Source organism: Melospiza melodia, chromosome 19 (genome assembly GCF_035770615.1).
Source record: "Melospiza melodia melodia isolate bMelMel2 chromosome 19, bMelMel2.pri, whole genome shotgun sequence".
In the NCBI taxonomy this organism is placed as follows: domain Eukaryota; kingdom Metazoa; phylum Chordata; class Aves; order Passeriformes; family Passerellidae; genus Melospiza; species Melospiza melodia.
In genome coordinates, this window is record NC_086212.1 from 7,984,932 (window position 1) to 8,008,406 (window position 23,475).

The 23,475-nt window shown below is 53.8% G+C and overlaps 1 protein-coding gene across 1 annotated transcript in view; it reads left to right on the forward strand.

Moving 5' to 3' along the window:
• Positions 1–23,475, forward strand: part of CDH22 (cadherin 22) — a 78,530-nt gene that overhangs the window by 49,415 nt on the left and 5,640 nt on the right. The window contains exons 5-10 of the mRNA XM_063172293.1: positions 640–807; positions 1,714–1,901; positions 2,728–2,981; positions 10,050–10,186; positions 16,969–17,090; positions 17,364–17,481. Of these exons, the coding sequence (XP_063028363.1) occupies positions 640–807; positions 1,714–1,901; positions 2,728–2,981; positions 10,050–10,186; positions 16,969–17,090; positions 17,364–17,481 (987 nt within the window). The remainder of the gene's footprint in view (positions 1–639; positions 808–1,713; positions 1,902–2,727; positions 2,982–10,049; positions 10,187–16,968; positions 17,091–17,363; positions 17,482–23,475) is intronic.

Below are 23,475 nucleotides of genomic sequence, written 5' to 3' on the forward strand. Positions count from 1 at the left end.
TCCCAGTCACCCTGGAGGAAAGCACAGACCTCCTCTGTGCCAGGGTTTAACCCAGTGGGAGCTGCAATAGCCCACAGGAAAAGCAGCACTTGGGACTCTTTCACGCTTCATGAGGAGACTTGCTGGGAGCAGGTTGGGCCTGTGGCCACCCCTGGGCTTCAGGAGGATTTTTGGGATGTTTCTGGCTGGCTGACAACCTCCTGGGCTTGTTCTTCTCCCCCTCGGTGCCCTTCTCTCCCCTTAGTTGGCTTTTGCTGACATGACCTCTTGCAGAGGGGTTCAGCAGGCACTGGCTGTGGCCAGCAGTGGGTTCCTGCAGCAGAGCTGGCCAGCAGCACCAGGGCTGGGGCTGGGGACAGTGTGAAGCGAGGTGACAGTGCCTTCTTGTGTGCACTGGTGAGATGCAGGTGCTGTGCCTGACATCAGATGTGATTTTGTGGGATACCAGAGTGAGCCCAGGAAAGGCCTTTAAGGTTGGTACAATACTGGAGCATCTGCCCCATGTGAAGAGGGAGATCCAGCTGATCCAGGTATGCATCTTGTCCAAAGTAATCACCAGCAAGCCCTTCCAGCCCCAGGCTGTGTGTGGCTCTGTGACTGCCCTGTGACAGCTCTGTGCTCATGTGCTGCTGTTTGCAGGTGTGATCCGCACGGCCGTGGCAGACCTGGACCGCGAGACGCAGGACCGCTACGAGGTGGTGATCCGTGCCACAGACATGGCAGGGCAGCTGGGGGGGCTCTCAGGATCCACCACCGTCACCATCGTGGTCACTGATGTCAACGACAACCCGCCACGCTTCCCTCAGAGTGAGTGCTGCTGCCCTGGGGGGCGCTGGGGCATGTCCTGCTTCCTCTGGGTGCTGGGGTGGAACCTGAGGCTGAGCCAGCCTGGCCACCCCAGGGTGACAATAACCAGGAACCGTGGCACACACAGCTCCTGGGTCTGGAGGTGTCCCTGCCTGGGTGCCAGATCTCTGCCACAGTGCAGGGCCTGGAAGCAAGCATGGCTTGCATGGCAGGAGAGCAGGCCCAGCCCTTTCCTGAGCCCTTCCAAGCAGCTGGAAGCCAGCAAGGTCCACCATGCTGCTGTCCCCTGGGAGCTTGGCTGCTGGCCTGGCCCCTCCTGGCTGCTGTGCGAGACCTTGTCACACCCCTGCCCAGTGCAAGGACAGTGACACTGCTCAGGGACAGCAGCCTTGTCACAGCACAGCTCTGTATTCCAACCTGCTGCCAGTGGCCTGTGGCTGGTGCTGGTGTCTGATCTGGGACCCTGCCCAGGCAAGGTGCAGGGTGATGCTGCTGTGAGGGGTGGGCTGTGAGGGCTCTGCAGTGCTCTCTAGCAGCTTAAGGCTGGCAGGCCAGGGAAGGGGCTGCAGCTGGGGGAGGCTCAGCTCTTGGACTGCATCTCCCAGAAATCAGAAATTGCAAAAGAATCTTTGCAAGGAATCATAGAGCACTGATTGCAGGGCAGTGTCCACGCAGAGAAATCAGCCCTTACTTCACACAGCACCTGCAATGTCAGTGCTCCCCAGTTATCTTCCTTCAGCCCTTGTTTTTGGCTGTATTTACTTGTCCTGTTGGGGCATTCTGGACTGTGGGCACGGTGGGGTTTGAGCAGCCCTCCCAGCCCAAAGGTGCCCCAGGGAAGTGTGTGGAGGGTGGGGGGCAGTTCAGAGGCAGGAGCAGTGACCTTGGTGCCCTTTTCTCCTGCAGAGATGTACCAGTTCAGCATTGTGGAGACAGCCCCCGTGGGCACTGCCATTGGGAGGGTGAAGGCAGAGGACTCTGACGTCGGGGAGAACACGGACATGACGTACCAAGTGAAGGATGAGGAAGGGGTGGAGATGTTCAAAGTCACCACGGACAGCAATACCCAAGAGGCTGTCATCACAGTGCAGAAGGTGAGAGTGGTGATTGACTAGGGAGGGCACAGCTCCCTAGGAGGACCCTTTCCTTTGGGGACTGCTGCTGTTGCATCTGAGTTGAAGAAAATGCTCTGAGTGCTGCTCCAGCAGTAGCAGCTGCATTTTTGTGCCTGCTGATGCAGGGAGAGACCTGTCTCTGCTCTGCCTGCATGGCAAAGCACAGGGCTGTGTCTGGGAGGAAATGCTGAAAAGGAGCAGCACAGAGTGCTTGCTGGAGCCCCCCAGGGTGGCTTGGGGGTGGCAGTGAAGCAGTGAGCTGTGCAGAGGAGGCACCATGCATAGGACTATGGGGAGGAATGCTTACAGCTGTTATTGATAGCACCTGTTAGAGGAGAAAAATGCCTACCTAATTCCTGTACCTGACCAGCAGCACTTTAACTGTATCTGCTTTTGGTGGCAAAAACAATCAAGCAAATACTTGGTGCAGGCAGGAAAGAATGATTGTTCTTCAAGGCCACTGTATGCAGCTTGCCTCCCCTGTAGAAATAAGAGCAGGGTGATTAATGATGAAAACTCACTCATGTGCAGCACACACTGTGCTGTCTTCCTAGTGAATCCTGGCTGCTCACAGCTTTGGCACCCTGTTGGGGGCCCTGAGGGGAGTGGGATGGAGGCTTCTGCTTCCTCCTGCCCCCTTTGTGTGGGTGCTGCTGGCAGAAGGGCAAAGCAGAAGCGCCCAGGCTTGGGAGCAGGTGGCTCTAGTGGCTCTAGGGCTGCCCCAATGTCTCTGGTGAAGGAAGGAGCAGCAGAGGGGCTCCTTGGGCTGGCTGTGGCTTACCCTGTTCCCTTCCCTCTTCCCCAGCCTCTTGACTACGAGTCAAAGAAAGTGCACACTGTGGTGGTGGAGGCCCTCAACAAGTTCGTGGACCCGCGGTTCGTGGACCTGGGCACCTTTCGGGACCAGACTATCGTGAGGGTCTCAGTGCTGGATGTGGACGAGCCCCCCGAGTTCCGGCCCCCCTCCAACCTGCTGGAGGTGCAGGAGGATGCCCACGTGGGCTCTGTCGTGGGGGTGGTCACTGCCCTGGACCCGGACACAGCGAATCACCCTGTCCGGTAAAGCACCGTCCCACCCTCACATCAGCCAGTCCAGCACAGGGCATGGGGACACCTGCAGGGGACACCTGGCCTGGGAGGGCTCATGGCTGGGGCAGAGAGGGTGGGAGAGTGCAGGTGAAAGAGGCAAGGGCTGTATGGGTGGCCAGTGTGTGTGTGTGTGTCATGGGACAGGCAGCTGGCAGGTGAGTGGCAGCCCGTGCACAAGCAGGCACAACAGTGTCTCAGGTGGCAGATACGTCACTGACAGGTGACAGCTTTGTGAGCTCAAGGGAGTGCCAGGAAAGGTGGCTGGGTGATGCTTGTGTGTCCTTGCTGCTGACAGGAAGGTATCTGCAGTGGCACCTGACAGCAGGAGTGGCAGGAGGACGGTGGTGAAGGGTGAGAAATGAGGTGAGGCTTGGGAGGTGCAGCCCAGCTCTGTGTGCGTGCATGTGTGCATAGGATCAAAGATCAGAGGAGTTTATATTTGGGCAGGGGACATAATCCAGGCAGCAGCTTATCTGCGCAGGACATTTCCCATTTCCATTTAATTTGTGGCTAAAGAGATTGTTACCTTGTTAAATTGTTATTACCTAAGGCACAAAGCAGCCTTCTGGCCCTGCCAACTGGCCTGAGTCACGAGCAGTTGGGTTGAAAATCTGGTGTTCAGAAAACATCCTCAACGTGTGGAAAATTTCCTTGAAATGTGTGTTCTGGTGCCAGGTGCCGGCGGGGCCGCTCACTTCCAGGGAGCAGCACTGGCTGTGACTGAGAGCTCTGCAGGGAGCCAGCCCTGCAGGGAGGGACAGGGATGGGGATGTGGGCTGGAGGGGGACAGGCCACCGAGGGCTCAGCTACAGCACCTGGCTGCATTCAGTGATGTCCCCCAGTGCCTGTCTGGGGCACTGAGCTCGGTGCTGTGCAGCCGTGGGTTTCTGTTTCATGGTGGGGTGAGGAGGATCTCCTGATCCTCATGCAAACAGACTATGATGATTAGAAAGCTCAGAAATGCATTTACACATGGAAAGCTGCCATCTACAGATGCCTGGCAGCTAGCAGAGTGTACTGTGTCACAAGGCTGGATGCTCAAAGTTGACTTTGGGGGGAATGTGACTGAAATCAGCCTTGGTGTGCCAGGAACTGTGTATGTGAGTGCTGCACCACTTGCACTAGTGGCTGCTGAGTGCTGAATGTGTTCTCAACATACCTCTGCTCACCTCATCCTGTGACTCTCCAGTCCCTCTCCAGTCAGGCTACATGTCTGATTTCTTTTTTTATTGTCCCTGAGCATGTGTCTGTCAGCACACACCCTGCAGGAGAGTGGTGTGCCCACATACCTGTGTGTGTGCACATGTGCATGTGCTTTTTCACTTGACTGTTCCTAGCAGTGCTGCAGAACATAGATTTTACTTTCTGATCTGTAATTGTAGAAAAGGGACCTTGGGGACAGAACTATTCTTTTTCTTGCTTTTTCTTGTTCTTTGTGCTGCTTCCCTGTGGAGCTTGCTGCATTGTTTGCAGACAGACCAAAAGAAAGCAGTGAAGGGAAGCTCTTAATGCTGTACAGAAGGCACTGGAGACTTGGACCAGAGAGAAGCAGATTCAAGTACTGGGCAGGAATGAGATGGTGAGAGCCCAAACTTCGCTTTGGGAGTCTCTCCTGCAGTGAGCTCGGTGCTGGCAAGGCAATGCCTCGTGCTCAGACACAAGGACCCAGCCAACAGGACTCCCAGGCATCTGCTGCAGCTTGGGAATTGCCATTTGGGAATTGCCATGTGTTTTCCCTTGTCAGGGCTGATGCATTCAAATGCGTGTCGTGCCTCCAGCTGTCCCCAGGCAGGTAGCTCATCCTGTGTCCCCCTGCTGCCCTGTGGGACGTGGTCCATCCCTTCAGTCCTGGTGCTGCAGTCCCTGCTGTCGTGAGCAGTGGCAGTGCAGCAGGGTGAGCCTTCACAGACATTTAACACGTACCAAGTGGAGCTGCAGGTTGCTGTTGGTCGTGCTGATGCAGCACCAATGCAAGAGGAAGGTGGAGTTGGATCTCTCCTGCTTCCCTGTCCTCTGGCTAGCCAGGTAATTTAATAAAATACTTTGCTGCGTAGGCAGCTGTTAACAGCTTCAAAGCAGTGCACAGACATTAATGCCAGCACCCTGCAGCACCAGGATGTGACACTAACCTGTCAGCAGGAGAGGCACTAAGTCCCCTCTCGTTTCAAGTGTGCTGCTCAGAAGTTCAGTCACAAGAAGCCAGCACTTGTGCTTCACCTCTGATACATCAGAGAGCACCTGGTCCTGGCGGCACGACCAGCATTTGATCCTCGGTGCCTTGAAGTTGGTATGAGCCCTTTGAAGATGCTGCAGTTCAGTGGATCCCTTTAACTTCTGCTCCTCGTCTGGGAGCAGAGGCAGGGCTGGGCTGCTCTCCGGACTCGGGTCTGTGTGCTGGCTCTGCCTGTGAACAGGGACAGCCACCACTTCTGTCACAGCGAGATGCGCTCTCCCCTTGAGGCAGCAAAGAACAAGGAGTGCCAGAGACAGCAGAGCAGAAATCAGCTCCGTCAGGGTTTCCAGGTCCTGCTGACACCAGGCTGCCAGTAACGAGGTTTAGGAGGTATTTTTAGCCAAACGGGAAGGGAGGTGCCCTTGGCTTTTTGTTTCCAGCCCCAGGCCAGAAGGAACAAGGCTGTGCGACTCCTGCTGCACTGCCCAAAGCAACTGCTGGAGGCACATTCCAGCTGATGTTCCCCGGCCTTCCTGGTGATCCACGGGATGCAGCCGCTTGGTTTGAGAACAAATCCCTTCCCACAAGCTGCACTGGGTCTCAGTGACCTGTCACAAAGATGTGAGGGTTGAAGGGGTGTCCCTGAGGCACCTCCTCACTGCCTCACTCCAGCTGCACAGAGCTCACTGTGCTGCCTGCAGAGCCCCTGGCAGCTGCTTGCCTTGGCTGTGGGAGGCCCCTGGAGATCAGCCCATCTCTCAGAGAATGGGCCCGTCTCTCACACCCTCCCAGTGACACCAGTGCCTGAGCAGGGAGCTGTGCTGAGCTCTGCATGGCCAAGCAGCTCTATGAACCCTCTGTGGAGCACAAAACCCTCCGTGGTACCAGTGTGGGAAATGCCCTCCTAAAGGTCCAGTTCTTTTTATTTTATTCCATCCCTGGGTTTTTTCCCTATCAAAGACTGGAGCTGTTTCTTTTCAGAAAAAAAAAATTAGTTTCCAGTTGGCTTTTTGGCTTTAGCTGTGTGTTTTCTGGGCACAGTGCAGTTTTTCTCAGCTGAGCCATTGTATGAAGTAATACAGTGATAGACTGTCTGTGTGTGTAAGGCTGTTTGTATGGGAGCCTTTTGTTTCTCTCTCTGCAGTGGGAGCCTGTGCTCTGATTGTGTGCATTCCAGGCTTTATCAGCACTGGGAAGATGTTGCTTGGGATTTAAGGTTCTCAGAGATATTCTTGTTTGGCATTCACAAAATCTGGAGACACGTGTTGGACATGGGCATTTTATAGACTCCAACAGCACAGCAAGAACTACAACCTGCTTCAATACAAAAGGGAAAGGAGGAAAAAACAAACACAACAAAAAGCTTTTCATACAGTGTTTGAAAAGCTCCCTATTAACAAAACACATGGCATAAAATGTGCTTCTTGTTGTGTTCAGGGGAAAAGTGAAACAAACTGCTTGAGAAACGCATTCATGGGAAAGATGAGCACGGGGAAAGCTGTTGAAATTAAACAGTCACTTGTAACATCCAGACCAAGAGGCAGTGCCAGCAGGAAGAGAGGGAAATGGAGTACAAGGTCTGCATCCCAATCAGAGCTGGGGACTGCAGCTCCAGAGCACCAGCCAGCTGCAGGAGACATGAGCACAGGTCCTGACTCTGAGCACCTGGAGGAGGAGGGATTAAATGCTGCCTCTTCCCAGGTGAGAAGCACTGTTGGACTGCAGTGGGAAGGGTGAATATGAAGCTGGAGTAGAGGTGGAGAGGCTGGTGGTGAAGGTTGTGTTGCACAAATGATGTGAGTGAGCCCAGCAAAGCCCTGCTCACTCCAGCATGGGGTGAAGTGGAAGCTGTTGGGAGGTGAGCTCTGCTGTGAGATCTGCAGCTCTGAGCAGCTTCTTTCAGGGCTTGATGGGCATCCCTGTGCCACCCTTCCAGTCCCCAGCTCCCACAGCTGCCCAGCACTCCAGAGCATGGCTACCTACTTAGGTTACCAAGACAGCTTAAACAGAAGCATTCAGCTTACACCTGAAAGATGTCTGTTAGTACCAGATCATCTTGATGCCAAACTCCAGCCCAATCAACATGACCTGGAATAACAAAGCTACTTCCCCACACCCAGAGCATCCATGGCCTGTGGGAACTGCAGACCCAGCTGGACTGGCCACCTCCACAGTCACAGAGAGTGGCAGCACAGTCAGCCCTGCCCTGGCAGTTTGCTGAGCTCTGTCTCCTTCCCTGGGGCATACTGAGAAGGTGACATTTCTCTGTGGCACTGGTGCCAAAGGGATCAGAGTTGTGGTTTGGTTTGTGCCTGGCCATGGGGTACAGGCAGCATGTCCCAAACAGACCATGCAGAAGGGACAGGACATCCTCAGCAGCAGAGCTATGAGAGGCATAAGAACAGGATCCAGTGGATTATCCTGAACACTCCCTTCCATCCTCCTGCCCTCTGGCTGGGCAGCCCTGTCAGATGTGTCCAGGCCTGGGGGTGTCTGCCATCACTAACTGGGTTTTTCTGTGTAGATTTTTTTTTTTTTTTTTTTTTGCAGATATCTCTCTTTATGACAGAAGTGTGATTAAAACAGGCATGTGCTTCTCTGAGAGGCAGGGAAGCCATGGGGAGGGTGAAGTACCATCTTGAACTTAACAGCATGAAGAAGTGGAGTGGAAGGCAGGACATGTTTGAGGTCAGGGGGTGTGGGAGAACAATGGAAGCAGTTATGTAGAACTGGTTATGCTGTTGGAAAGGTATCAGGTGTTGTCATCCCAGTTTCTGTTCCTCTTCCCAGCAGAACATTGGACTGATTTGTACAATTCAGAGCGGCCATACCTCTCCTTTTCCTTTGCAGTGAGTGAACAGAGTGGATGAGAGGCTGCAGTACATGCCAAGACAGTGTCACCATCCCTTTTGGAGCTGGCTGTGTGCCTGTAAAAGATCTGCTGCCAGCTGGGAGTTGGGGCAGAAAATGCAGGCAGTCCCTGGTAGCTGTTTTGAGATACATGAGCTTGTACCTGGCTTTGTGGGGGAGATGTCCATCACCTCTAGATGCAAGGGGGCAGGAGGAATTCAGCTGCATAAGTACTAGGTGGTGGCTGGGTGCAAGTAAATTTAGATAGTGGCTTTTGAATGTTTTTATTTGGCTACAAGCAAGTGCTGTTGTATTTACTCTCTCATCTCCCCATCTGTCTGAAAGGAAGAGAGCTAGGAAATGTAATCTGGTACTGTGTAACATGTTAAACTGCAGGAATGCCTTTTTGTGTGCTCCATCGGAGCTGTGTGGATGGGCAGGGGCTCTGCCAGAGGCACTCCCATCTGCAGCTGGTCCCATCCCAGGGCACGGGGCAGAGCTGCACAGGGTCATGAAGAAGGTGAGCTGATTTTCCTTGGCTGTGAGCCATGTGGGTGATGCACCCACAGCTGGAAAACTCCTCTGCAGCACATGGAGCACTTCCCCTGTCCTGAACCTGCTGCCAGCCTGGAGCCTGTCCTGCTCTGCTCCTGTCCACTGTGGCCTCTCAGTCCTTCCTCACCAGCTTTCCAGTTTGCTTTGTCCCTACATTTATCTTCCTTCTGTGGTTGGACATGTGACTGAAGGCTTTAATTTATTCACAGCCCTGCTTTTGGTAATTTATCCTTTGTACTCTTTGCTGTCTTGTATTATTTAATTCTGTGAAGCACTCTGGGATTCAGTGTGTGTGAAAGATGCTGTACACAATAACATTATGCTGTATTGTTTGTGATTTGCAGGCCTTCTGGATTTCTAATTCTGATTGCAGTGGTGGTTTCTGTTATTTGTGCTATGGCTGTGCTCAACAGCCTCAGCTGGATCAGACTTCCCTTCCAGCCCTTTCCTTCAGCATCTCACACCTCATTGTGCCCTGATTTACTGTTGGCTTGCTCCATTCCATGTGTAATGGCTGGAAATGCAGGACAGACCACTGGGACGTGGATTTGTGGTGTCCTGGTGAAGACTCAGGGCCAAACCTGGTGTCTGACTCCTCGTGGGCTGTGGGGCTGCCCTTGGGGAGAATGGGAGCTGTGCTCTCTGGAGGTGGCCCAGGGAGTCTGTGGGTTCCTCCCTCAGGAGGGGCTGTTTGGGGCAGCACTGGGGCAGCACAATGCGCAGAGTGAGAGCTGCCTGTGAGGGGTCTCTGCTGGGCAGCTGGACACAGCCAGAGCTGGAGGAGCTCATCAGCCTGTTCCTTGTGGGACAGGAAGCCCAAAATAGGGCAAATCTTGGGGCTGCTGGCGTGCTGTGCTGTGTTGATGAGGGGATGCTGGCTGCTCCCATTGCTCTGCTGCCAGGATTGCTGCCCCAGTTACACATGGTCAGCCCAGAGCCTGTGCTTTGTGCCACTGCAGCTGCAGTTGAGGTGTCTGCAGCTGTGGCTGACAGCCTCCTGTGCCCTCTGGGTGTCTCACCTGAGGATGCAGTGGCAGGAGCAGCACAGAGGGTGTTAGGTGGGATGGGCTCCTCGAGCAGGGGTGCCCACCTTCACTTTGGTTCACGCTTTTCCTGAGCCTACAGCACTGAGGCTTCCCAGAGTCACAGGTGAAGTTACAGCCCACAGTGTTTGTATTGCTCTGTCTATCCAAAGCTTAAGGCTCCCATCAGAGCAGGCTTTTCCCCTTGTCTAAAGTCTGTGCACAGCTCCACTTTATGCACCAAAAGCCACACTTAAATTTTAGTTGAATGCTCTGGGCTTGCAGCCTGGTAGAGATGTGGCCTTCCTGTACCATGCTGCAACCCAGGACAAGAAGAGCAGAGCCACAGGGCCTGTGGTGCTGGATTCCAGTATCCTGGGGCTGCTGGTAAGGGTGGGCACCTCCAGCTGCTCATGGTTTCCCTTTGCCTGGTCCCAGGTACGCCATCGACCGCAGCACCGACGCCGAGAGGATCTTCGACATCGATGCCAAAACGGGGGCAATTGTCACAGGAAAGGTCCTGGACCGGGAGACAGCAGGGTGGCACAACATCACTGTCCTGGCCATGGAGGCAGGTGAGATGCAGGGATGCTGTGTGGGGCAGGAGGAGGAATCTGGGTGCTGCCCAAACGCGAGTGTTAATCAACACCGAAGTAAAAAAGAAAAATAAATGCAGCAGCACTGAGTCTGACATCTCCCTAGACAACCTAAAAATACTCTTCCTGAGCTGAGCATTAATAAGGGAGCATGGTCGAATAGTATATTTGATGAACACTAATCAAATTTGTGTTATCTCTGCGCCATCCCTGCCAGTCATCCCTGCACAGCTTGCTGCCTGCACTCACACCTGCTGAGCAGCACCGGGGGCTCCCGGGGGGCTGTGCTCACATCACTGCCTCCCCCACATCAGTCCTGTGCCCTGGTGGATTGGATGTCCCCTCAGCTGGAGCCCTGTGGCACTGCAGGACTGTCAGCCCTTGCTTCTGCCAGAGCTCTCAGAGTTTGGGATTCACAGGCTGTACCTGCACCTGGCTGTGGAGCTCTGGATGCCTGGAGTGGTGCAGGCTTGGCACAGAAGGAATGGATGGGAGATCCTGGGGTGCAGCAGTGGGAAGGGACTGTGGGAGCAGAATGTTGCAGGCATCATGCTGGGAAACAGAAAGGCATTGCCATATTCTTCAAAGTTTTCCGTATTTTGGAGGTGCAAGTCACCAGGGTAGCCTGGGCCCTGCTGTGCTCTGCCTCTGCCCTGCAGTGGGTACCAGGGGGCTGCTGGGACTGCAGAGCACCTCCTTACCCCTGCTGACATATGCCAAGATTGTCTGCCTGTGGGCAGGAGCCTTCTCAGGCTTTGTTCTGAGTGTTTCTCTGCTCATTCTTGAGTGTTCATGTTCAAGGAGCCAGGTCAAGGCCTGACTTGGGTCCCAGAGGTCACATCCTGCTACCCACTCTGGCCAGGTGAGGGCACAGGCCCTGTAGCCCTAGAGAGGAAGGGTCAGTGGCCCTGGCCAGACCCCCAGTGCCCAGAAGGGACATCTGTGCCTCCATGGTGCATCCCAGTCCCTCCCTGTGCCATTGCTCTGTGCTGGGTGAGGGCAGTGACCCCTGCTCTCCCTGGCTGTGGCCCTGTTGTGAGCCCTGCCTGGGCACATCCCAGGGAGGGCAGCCCAGCTGTGCCCTGTGCTGGGGCTCCATGGGGAGGCTCTGCAGGGAGGGGGGATGGCAGCACTGCAGCACAACTCAGCATCCAGAGCAAACGTGAGGTGACAAGAATCAGAAGGACAATATTTACACGCTGTGGCTAGGATTTCAGAACAAGTCAGTAAATGCTGCAGCTCCCCTCTGGCAGGGAAGCCTGTCAGGCTGGATTGCTTCAAAAGCCAGGGAGACTCTTCAGTGCTCTGACTTCTCCCATGGTGAGCTCTGACTCATCCGTTTTAGCTGCCCAGACATTCTTCCCAGTGACATTATCCTCGACGTTTTGTAATCATGAAATATTAATGACTGATATTGAATTTAAAGTACAATTTATGTCTGGATCCTCTGGTGGAAAGGGCAGTTGTAAAGGTACAGCCTTGTGAGTGATGGAGGGGTTTGGGAGCAGGGCTGTGCAGCAGCTGTCAGGATGTGCCTGGTGCAGTGGGATCAGCCCTGGAGTGGGAGTGGGGAATGCAGGGCAGCAGCACTCCCAGGAGAGCAGTGCCTGGCACACAGGTGTCTGTGGTGCTCACCATGGGCTTGTGGGGTGCAGCTGGGTGCCACAGGGCTGGACATCACCAACTCCATCAGAGGCAAGTGGTCACATAGTCTCTGTCCTCAGTGAGATGTAAACTTGGCAGGAGGAATGGAACAAACCCAGTGGGAGTCCTGCTGCTCAGGAATGTGCCTCAGCTCGTTGGGGCTGGTGGGAAACTGTACTCACTGAATTCCCGTGGTGCCAGGGCTCACTTGATTCCCATGGCACCAGTAACATGGCCTGGAGTGTGTTGCAACAAGATATTGCATCCCTGTGGCCTCTTTGAGCTGCCCTCCTGGTCTGCTGTCAGGGCTGTCCTGGGCAGGGTTTGACCCCTGCAGGCTGAAGGACAGCCAGCCCCACTGGCTGTGTCACTGGCTGTGTCACTGCCCAGCCCCACAGGCAGCTTTTGGGGCTCAGCAGCTCCAAACAGGAGCTGTGCCCCCTCCCTGGAGAGCCCTGTCTGGCACCCACTGCTGATCCTGCAACAGAGCTCGTGTCCAGGTTATTTCCCACCTGTGGCTGTTAGGGTATATTTGCCCCTGGAAGCAGTAAGAAAAGCTGCAGCAGGTGCCCAGCTGTGCCCATGAGCTCTCTGGGCTCCCCAGTGTTACCATGAGGGCAAGGGCAGCTCTGTCCCCCAGCAGGAGCTGCCAGGACCAGCAGAGTGCCTGGCCTGCAGCATGGCAGCCAGCAGGAAGCATGGGGGCTGTTCAGCTAATCTGCCCTGGGACCAGGCCAAGCGTTTCCACAGATAAATCTTCATCTCCCTCGCAAGCTGTTTACCTTCCTTGGGCTAATATTAGTGATTCTCTTCCTGTTTTCCTCTTTGCTCATGTAAAATGATGAGGCCTTGACTGCTGTGTCCACTGCTGGTAATTGAGATGATAAATCTTCCTGCTGGAGACTGGCTTTAATCAGAGCATTGTGTTTGGATGCAATTTAATGACTCTCATGCTGCTGAGTTTGGGCAGGACTCAGGAGAGGTGAGAGCCATTTATGTTACTTGGCTTAACTGCTGCTTCCACTTTGCTTCCCCTCAGCTGGGGACCACGTTTTCAGCTCCAGCCTCTGATACAGCCACCTGTCAGACAAGTCACACCCCTGGCATGCCCTGCTCTGTCCTTGGCAGCAGCACTCTGGTTTGCAGGCAGGAGCTGCACAACAGCTCCAAACCCACCCTGTGCCCCAGCGCCGTGGCATCAGGACTACAGAGCAGAGTGGCACATCCCAGCCTTCTGCTCTGCATTTTCTTCTCCCAATTTGCTGAGATAGTGAGGAAATAAATTCCACTCCTGCCTCTTCTGACTTCCTTACTAATGTAAAAATTTTGAATTCAGTATTGTACCAATTTGGTCTCGACACAGAAGAGCAGATTGGATGCTGTGCCCAGCAGTGTCCCTGAGCTGGGCTGCTCCAGGTGCTGCAGATGCATGTGGCAGCCCAGGGTCTCCTGGGCTCTCCTCAGACCTAGAGAAGCTGCTGAGCACTTTGGGGTGTGTGTGGGGATGGGGGCAAATGGCATCTGCTGGATTTGGAGCTCCACAGGAGATGTTTGTGTGTAAAAATGCAAAGTGTTTTGTTGTGAGATTGCGTGAGGGTCTGGAGGAGTAAGGGCTGGATCCTGGCACAGCAGAAGCCACAAGTCCCCTCCTCTCCTGCCACAGCAGGGGTGACCAAGCACTGTCAATCCCTTCCCATCCCTGGGAGCTGCTGCAGAGCTACAGCATTGCCCAGAGCTGCTCAGTGTCAGTCCTGTGAGCACTCAGCTGTCTGCAGCTCAGGGAGAGGCCAAGTTGGTGTTTTGCTTCTGAATATTGAAGAGGAGAATATTGTCCTGTTGAGATTACTTACTTACATGATTAATTAAATAAGGAAATACTCTGGGATGTGGATGAAGATTCCCCCGAAGCATTTAACCCTTGGCCTGAGGGTTGCTGTGCAGCAGGACTGTCACCATCTCCTGCTCCAGAATCCTGGCACTGCCTGTCCCATCCCTGCCAGCCCTGTCCCAGTGCTGCCTGTTCTGCTGTGTGGCACTGGGCAGGGTGTCTGGCTGAGCCCTGAGCCACGCTGGTGGCTGTGCCACAGATGCAGCAGTGTGGAAGCACTGGGCACAGCTCTGTCCCCCACGCACAGCAGCTCCAGTGGCTCTGAAATAATTCCTCCCATGTTGGCAAAGGCAGCTGCCAGTCACCAGCCTGGAGCTCCCGTGCTGCACGGCTGTGCTCCCAGCATCTCCCTCTTGTTCTGTGTGTTTTCCATGTCTCTTTCCTCAGTCTTTTCAGATTAATGGCATTCCAACTCCTGAAGGAAATGCAGAAAAACGGCATGTTTAATTTTAATTTAGGGAAGCGTTTAGGTAGCAGCCTAGTTTTCTCTCTGCTGTCAATCAGGTTTTCTCAAGGCTGACATCAATTAGTTTAAAAATATTGAATGTAATTTTGCCTGACACAACATATTGCAGCCACTGCAAAATATAATTTATTTTAGAAGAAGAAATAATTAAACTAATTTGCATGTCAGTCAGCTGAGCTGGAATACCGAGGAGAGGCTGCAATGGAAGATGGTTCTTTTCCCTTCCGGTTGCCCCCAGCCAGCACGTGCTGCCCTGGCCTCTGGCACGGGCCAGGTGAGCCCTGTGAGGGCAGGTGCCTGCAGCACCCACCCCACAGCCTCATCCACCCTCTCTGCTTCTCTTTCTGTCCCTGGGATCTGCCTGCTGAGCCTTTTGGCATTTTGGGTGCGTGCACACAGCCCTGCCGGAGTTTCTGACCTCGCAGATGTAAATCCCCTGTTAGTTGAGTGCTTTGTGCCTTTCATCACAGATGAGTTCCAACAATCTCAATCACACTTCTGACCATCATAATATCAGTTTATGCCGCTGTTACAAAAAACACATTTCAGATGTTTTGAAGATAACTTCTTTCAAATACATCCAACCATTTTTCATTTTTTCCACCTGTAAATCCAGGTACTGGCTCAAAGGATGAGGGAAGTTGATAAAGCATTGGGAAACCTTCAAATATACATTGTACAGCCAAAATACAAAGAAGCTGATATGTGCCTCACTGGAAAGGTAGACAAGAGTGCAGCAGTTGCCTTTCTAACCTCGATGTTCCTGGACACATCAAATTCTGACCCCGTCACTGAGCCGGGAGTGAGCACGAGCCTCAGGCTTCAGCAGTTTTGGAAGGGCAGAAGGACAGTTTCTGTATGACAGGGTGCATTTGGAAAGGTCACTGTCTCAGAGCTGTGCCCAGGGAAGCAGGACGTGAGCCCTGGCTGGGGAGGGGAGGGTGCAGGTGCCCAGCTCTGTGCCCAGGCAGGGATGTGACCCCTGTGCTTCTGCCTGGCTCTGAACACGCTGCTCACATCCCTCCCCAGGGGCTGGGGGAGGTGGACTCGAAGGGAAGCTGCTTTGCTCAGGATCACCTGGGTGTCCAGAGCTGGCACGCACCGTCCCAACAGCTCCTGGGTTTGGTAGTGCTGGGATGGCTCCGGCTCACAGCTGGCTCCCACACTGTGGGGCACTAAGGGAGCAGCTCCTCCTCTGGGTCACAGTTAGGAAGGGGAAGAGCTGGAGTCCTGGATTCTCCTCTCCTCTCCCTCTCCCTCTCCTCTCCTGCCTTTTCTCATCTTTCTCTCAGCAATCTCAGCCTGCTCCAGAGCTGAGCAGCAGGGATGGTTATCCATCTTCCCTGTGGGTTGAGGAGGGGGTGATGAAACGCTGTCATCCTCCTTCTTGCAGGAACTGAACCCTTTTTCTTCCTGCTCATTTGTGGGCATCAAGCACACACCCCGCCGCCTCCCCGGGCTCCCTTCTCACCCCGCTGCCTCCCCCTTCCTCTCTTCCTGCAAGCAATTTCACTGCACCAATATGCCTTTTAAAATAACACATAGTTCTAGGCTTTTAGTCACGACTTCAGCCTCCCTCCCCCAAAAACAACTATCTAATCACCAGAGCAGCTGGTCTGGGTGAGAGGGAGTGATAACGTGAGAACCGGGTGAAGGCAGCTCTGGGGAGGGGGCTTACATTCCTGGCTAATTATGGAGCAGCGCTAAATCTCCTCTCCCCGGGGTCCTCCCCCACCTGATCAGTTGGGGCCACTATTAATGTTATAGACAAACAGGCAGCAGAACTCCTGCCTGAGCGTGGAGAGAAGCATTAGTTCTGTCACAGGTGCAGCCTCTGGGTAAAACAAAGGAGATGGAGTAAGAGGGAGTTCTCATTTCTGGAGATATATGAGGTGCTTCAGCAAACATCAGGCCCTCCAGAGTGATTTATAATCCTGTGCCACGGGCTCGGTGTCCGTCGGCAGTGTGTGTGCAGCTCAGTGATGCTGCAGTGAGTGGAGGTGTAATTGCTGCCCCATCCCACGTGCAGAGTGAGCCCCAAGGGAGGGGGGGTCCCCGGGACCACTGCCTGTGTGGGGCTGGGCTGGTGAGTGCCAGGGTGACAGGGCTGCCCTCAGCCTTACTGCGTGCCCCCCTCATGCCAGCTGGTGGATGGTGTTGTGTTTAAGTTAAGAAAATCCCAGTGTCAGCATTAGAGTCCTGAGTCCCTGGGCAAGAGCCTCGAGCCTCAGTGGGGCACATTTGACCCTGGGTCACCTGGGCACAGCACAGCTGGACAGACAGATCTCAGCACCAACCTGTGCCCTTAGCTGGTGCAGCTGTTTCACATCCCAGCTCCCTTTCCTTGACTCTCAGATGTTGCTGCCAGTCCTGAGCACCTATGGATCAGGATCCAGGTACCAAGGGGATCTCACATCCCAGTTTTCTGTCCCATCTTGGTGCTGTTTTGCTGTAGCACAGCTCCTGACCCTTTTGGCTGGGACCAGCTTTGGGCTGCTCCAGTTTTCCAGGGGTAGATCAGGTGGTGTTTCAGGGCTCCTTGGCACACAGCCCAGTGGCTGGGCTTGCTTTGCAGGGTGCAGTGGGGCTGAAGCATGCTCTGCAGGTGCTGCTGTCCTGCAGACAGTCTGTGCCACAGGCAGGCAGAGGTGCAGTGCTGGCAGCAGCCACCATGGGCTCTGGATAGATGGGGATGAGGGGGTTTGCTCTCTGAGAGCAGCAGTTGTCCTTTGTCCTGAAGCTCTGCTTCTCTCTCTGTTTCAGACAACCACTCCCAGGTGTCGAGGGCCTCTCTCCGTATCCGAATCCTGGACGTCAATGACAATCCACCTGAGCTTGCAACCCCCTATGAAGCCGCTGTGTGTGAGGATGCCAAGCCAGGCCAGGTAGTGAGAGTCCCCCAGCCCTGGTCTAGGGCTGCAGGCAGCTCTCTGGACTAGTGCCAGCTTGCCCATCTGTCCCCCCTGCCTGAGAGCCTTGGTGTGCAGCCCCTGTACCAGGGGGAGTCACTCTGCTGCTCCCACTGAGCCCATTGGCAGGGCTGAAGGCTCGTCCCTCCCTGGCTGCAGCTGGGGATGCTGCTGCCTGGACCCTGCAGTGGGGCCCTGGGAGAGGCTGTGGGAGCAGCTCTGGTGCTCACCTGTGCCCTCTCCCCACAGCTGATCCAGACCATCAGCGTTGTGGACCGGGACGAGCCTCAGAGCGGGCACCGCTTCTACTTCACCCTGGCACCTGAGGCCACCAACAACCACCACTTCTCTCTGCTGGATATCCAGGGTGAGTCCTGCTGTTCCCTTGGCCCAGCATCCTTCAGGCTGAGCAGCACCTCTGGCCATGGACAGGGAGCTGGGTTATGGTCTCTCTGTGCCAGCTCTGGGTGCTTTGGGCATGTTGCAGAGCTTCTTGTCAACCTGAAATGGTGGGACTGATCAGCTAACAGCTTGGATTTCCTCAAGGAGGCTCTGCCAGCTTTATTCCTTGCTGCAAGCAGCTACAAAGCTCCTCTCATGCTGTCTGGTTAAGCCTTTGGTATTTTCAGGGCTCTCAGTCCCTTTCTTGATGGGAAATCTCCAACCTGCCTGCAGGCAAGGAGATGATGTGGATTTATAGAAGAACATGCTCCCATTTTGAGTGTTATGATTTATTCCTCTCCAAGGTAAATCCTGGAGCTGGGGTCATCTTGGGGCTGCAATGTGGGTGGCCAGCCCTGTGCCCCTGACAAATGGGAGCAGCTCCAGAGCCCTGGGAGGCAGTGGAGCCATGCTGTGGGCAGCCCACAGCCAGTGGGTTCTCTGGGACACAGCCTGCAGAGCCTGATTCCCTGGGAGGTGGTGGATCTGGGTGCAGTTCCTCTGTTTCCTGGGGCTCATCCTCTCCTTTGGGACAGGCAGCCGGGCAGAGTCTGTCTGTTCCTCTGGGCAGCTCTGGGGTTCTCTGCATCCCTGAGCTCAGTAGCTCATCCTGGGTGACTCAGTGCTGCTGTGAGTGATGGGGTGCCATGCAGGTTCTGCTGGCTGAGTCTGGCAGCTGTTGGACTTTGCAGGCTGCATTTGTGTGGACAGTAACAATCCAGAAAAGTAGTTATCAGGATGCTTCCTATTTTTGGTTGGTTTTTAAGGGGGAATTTAGGTGCTGATTGTAGCAATGGGTACAGCAGAGTCCCCTGCAGATACTGGGACCCTCTCCAGCCTCATGTGCTTGTCACAGGGGCCAGCAGATCACATTGAAATTCTTCTTTGGTTTTGGTTGGGTTTTCTTTTAAAATCATTCTCTTTCTCTGCTTTTGCAGCTTTATCTGCCAAAAGCCTGGTTTAGTTTGTTCTGAGCTTATCACAGGAGCCTTCTGCTGATGTAAGATCCTGCTTGCTCAGTTTGGTTCAGCATTATTAGGGATAGTCAAAATGGAAAAGCTTCAGATGTGATGGTAGCACAGCTGGGTATTGCTTTGTGTCCTGAGCAGCACAGCTGTCCCTGACCTGAGTCCCTCCCCCTCTGCTCAAGGGCAGCTGTTCAGAAGACCTTTGCTTCTTATCATGTAAACAGGCTTTAATCCTCAGCCAGATTTTGCCCCACACCCAGCGATTAACTTCCCTCACTTTCTTTGGAAAACCTTATGAAAATGTGCTTGAACACACTGAGCTGCACCGGGTGCCCATCCCTGCCCAGCCCCTCGTGATGCTCTGAGCTCTGGGCCAGGGTGTCTGCATGGCCAGGCTGCCACCCCAGAGCCACCACTGCTGTTTGCTCATCTGCCAGGGAACTGGCTGGGGGTGTGTGGGGCTTGGCAGGGGCTGCTTGGCTCCCTGGCTCTGTGTGGGTGTCCACAGCAGTGCCCAAGAGCTGCCCTTGCAGGAGATGCAGGACACGTGTGCCACCATCTCCTCCAGAGCTGCTGCTCTCTTGAGTGGGATGAGGCTCTCGTGGCACAGGGTAACTCATTGTGCTAAATGATCCCTGCAGCTTTTTGTGTGGTGTAACACTGCATAAAATGAGTAAAAGCTGGCATCACCTCCCGCCTCCTGCTCTTGGGAAAAGAAATGTTGTTGCTGCAGGGTTATTCCCAGAGTGTTTGGAGACCCTCCCAGTTGCTGAGCAGTGCTGTCTTCCACAGCAAGAGGAGGTGGCTGCCTGTGGCAGATGGAGGCACCCCTCATTTCTAACAGGGCCCTTGGTGCCATCTCCCTCCCTTTGATTTCTGCCCCTTCTCCACTCCGTCACCTGCCCTGGGTGCACTCACCTTTGCCCCTGCTCTCGTAGGTGACCTTGCTGCATCCTCCCCTGTGTTCCCCATTGCCTCCCTCTCCTGCATTCACCCCTCTCCACCGTGCATTGTCTCTACTCCCCCGTGCAAATATCAGTGGTGACAAACTGCTACCACCAGCCCATCTGTTTCTTTGTACAAATTTGTAGCCAGTTTTGAAACGTGATTTATAAATATTGCTTTTGCAGCCAAGGAGTGACACTGATGGATGTCAGCACAGATGGATTCTCTAAGCTCTTGCTTAAATCCTCTCTTTTGCTTTGCACCTACTTCACTTGGCTCCTTTGTGACACCAGAAAGCCACCTCGGGGAGTGATTTGTTCTCAGGGTGGGGACAGCAGGGTGGGGACAGCACTTTTGGGGCTCCCTCCAGATGTCCTGGGTGTGGCACACAGAGCTGTGCTGGCTCAGGGCTGGAAATGCAAAAACCAAGGGTGTCCCTGCAGCCACATAGCTGAGTTACAGGTGATGGGCAAGTTGGGCTTTTGGAAACAGCACCATAGCCTGTTGGTGCCTCTCTTTCCCTGCTTCTGCTCTGTCTGAGGGAGCTCTCACACACTCCCTGATTCACCAGACAAGGAGTAAATGTCACCTGTGGTAACAACAGCGAGCATCCAGAAGAAGATGCCCATCATATGGAGTGACTAAAGGGAGAGATGGAATTAGAGAAGCTGACCAGGTTAAGATCCACCTGGTGCCATTCCAAAGGCATTCACCATCCTCTTGTTTCCTAACTCGCCTTTTGCTGGGCCTTTCTGCCCTGAGAAAATTGATTACAGCGGGATCAAAGGCAATTAAAGCCTGAAATCATGTTCTCCAAGAAATGCTAATTGTGTTGGAAGGGATGGTAGAAAGCAGGCAAGCCCAGCAACCTGGAAGGAGTGCTAGGTAATGTGGAGTGACACATGGAGCTACTGACTCCAGGGCTCAAGGGCTCGGCAAGCAGATGTCTGAACTCTCTGCAGGTCTCATTAAGAGCATGTAATGGGTGATAGAAGATCTGAAAATCCTAACAATCAAAAGCAAAATGTTAGGATTTGTGGATTGCCTGAGGATAGAGGAAGCCTCCTGCAGCCCCGCAGGGATGCCCCTCTCAGCACCAGCAGCGCAGATGCTCGTTTGGCTGGGGCAGGCTTGGGGTGGGCGTGTGTAAAAGAGCATCAAACCTCCTCGGGGCTGAGCAAACAGAGAAGGAGCAGCAGTGGTGCTGTGGCCTGGTATCCAGAGAACTCGAGAGAAGGAAGAGGCAGAAGGGAAAACCAGGGTGTTTCTTCCACCAGCTGGGGCTGGAGGAGGTGTGCTCCCTGGGGCAGCTCTGGCAGCAGTGTGCCCGCAGGCACAGCCGGGTGCTCCTTCTCTGAGCCGCTGTCCCCAGGCTCTGGGGCAGCAGAGAGGGGGAACACAGGTGCTCACAGGGCCCTGTGACTGTGGGAGAGGGAAGGGACATCAAAATCCCTCCTGCTCTGCTAGCCCTGTTTGAGATTGAGTTATGAGAAGGATTTATTAGTTCTATCTTCAAGGCTGCCAAGAGCCTCTTTGGAGAGGGAGTCTGGGAGACTTAATTATTTTATTATTCCTAGTGACATTAAGCTACCACCAGAGTATATTGCCTTTCCAAAGTTCCCTCTTAGGGCAGTGTTGATGAGTCCCTGTGTGTTCAGCTCATGTCAGTTCCTGCCCTGCCCAGTGCCCTGCTCCTCAGGTGGACAGAGGGGCCATCTCCTGCCCTGTCACACAAGGTGATGTGATGTAACACAGGATAATGTCACTGCGTGATCAGAGAGAGGGTGGCAGGAATCCTACGAAGAAAATGTCAATTTGTGCAGCAGGAAGGCAGTGATAGTAAAAGGTTTGGATTGGGGCATCAGAGGACACTCAGCACAGGCTCAGCAGAAGGTGCAGCTTTGTGGGGACTGGGCAGGAAACCAAGTGTGGAGACCCAGAGTCGTCTGTTCAGGAGAGCTGTGGATTAACGTCTGCTCACATTGCAGTGCTGCTCCTGAGAAGCACTGCTGCTCCTCAGCTCATCACCCCAGAAATGGATTTGGCAGGAAACTGCTGCAGAGGAGCAGACACGAGGGCTGCGGGGCCAGGGCTGCCTGGGCTGTGCCAATGCAAACAAATCTGCACCAAGGCACATCCCCAAGCAGCTGCTGTGGGTCAGCCACATGTAAAGAAACAACTGCACCAAGAGAAATGACAATTGTTTTGTAGGAGATTGCCTTGGATGCATTTTCCAGGATACACATTCCAAGATCTGGGCAAAATTTTCCCAGATTTGTGATCAAAAAGAACTACAATCATATGGCAGAGCACCTTTTTTTGGAGTATCTCAGAGGGGAACACCAAAGTTTGTGAGTGACAGGGGTGCAAACACCCAGCAGAGAGGAGTTAATGGTGGTGGGGGCAGGGGGTGGTGGGCAGGTGGTGGAGCCATTTCAGTGCCAGGGGCAGGTGGTCCCTGCCAGGCTGTCAAGCCTTGGTGAGCAGTTTCATTGCTGTACATTTGAAATCTCTGTGCCTCTCCCTCCTGGGATGAAGGGTGCCTGCCACCCTGTTCAGGAGATAAAATACAGTTTCATGATGTTTTAAGTAGCATTTGTAGCTGTGATTTTTGTGGCTCCCTTGCCTCAGTTTTGGGTCACAGGGCAAACCCTCAGCCCCTTCCTGAGGCGAGGTTTCTCTGAGCAGACCTGTCTGTCATGCTGCTGTTAAATTTAACCACCACGTTCTTTATTTTGACTTGGTGGGTGGCAATATTTCTTTTTCAGTGGTGCCAGACTGCCTAAACTGTCTGGGCTGAGCTGAGGTTGGTGCCTGCCCCTCTGCCACTTGCATGGGCAGCTCCCCTTGCTTTCTAGAGACTGTTTCTAAAAATACAGCATGCCTTGTCGCAGGTCCCTCGCAGGAGCTGGAGCTGCCTGTAAACAGAAGGGAGTTGCCAACCTCCTGCTGCATTTCCAGAGAGGTTTGGTGCTACCCCTGTGTTTGCACAGTGCTGAGGAGCAGCTGGGGGAGTTCCAAGCCCTCTGTTCCAGCAGCCCTGGGTGAGAGCTGGGCTGATGGAGTGGAGGTGCAGGGCTGTGTGCTCAGGGACCCTCTGAGCCAGGATCTGGCTCCAGCCCCAGGCTGGTGACCTGGCTGCTGTGACAGTGACAGCAAAGGTGACCTTCCTGGGCTGTGGCCAGAGCCTTACCCTCTTACAGCACTTTGGTCTGTCCTTTTTGTCCTGTGGTGTCGTAGACATATTTTATGAAAAATCTTTTCTTTAGGGTTTTTCCTCCTGGGAAGCTGAGAGGACTCAGGAACAAAATGTAAACATTCATTATCTGCTGCTGTGGAATGCAACAGGTAGATCTTTGATTGGCCCATGTTGATTGTTTCTAATTAATGGCCAATCACAGTCAGCTGGCTCGGACAGAGAGTCTGAGACAGCTGCCTTTGTTATGATTCTTTACTTTTCTATTCTTAGCCAGCCTTCTGAAGAAATCCTTTCTTCTATTCTTTTAGTATAGTTTTAATATAATATATATCATAAAATAATAAATCAAGCCTTCTGAAACATGGAGTCAGATCCTCATATCTTCCCTCATCCTAAGACCCCTGTGAACACTGTCACACTGTGGTTTTATCCCCACTCCATCCAGGTGTCTGAGGCTCACTTTTATCTGGACTAGCCAGGAGTAAGTCCTGGTCTCTTGCTGAGATAGTGCCATTAACATTATTTATATCCCCCTGCTACACTGCAGCAAGGAGGGGGGACCAGCACCAAATGAGATCTCATTACCTTTGTGCAAACGATTAGCATAACAATAATTTTTTTTTTCATAGCTCATCTTTAGCAGGCCACAGGCAGCTCTGAGGTGCTGCTGCCACCACACTTGGTCCAGCCTCCTTGCCCCCAGGTGCCAGTGCCACCCCGTTCCTGCTGCCACCTGTGCCCATTGCTGTGGTGCTGCTGCCACACGCTGCCCCAGGAGCCTCAGCCACGGTGGCAGGCGTCCCACAGG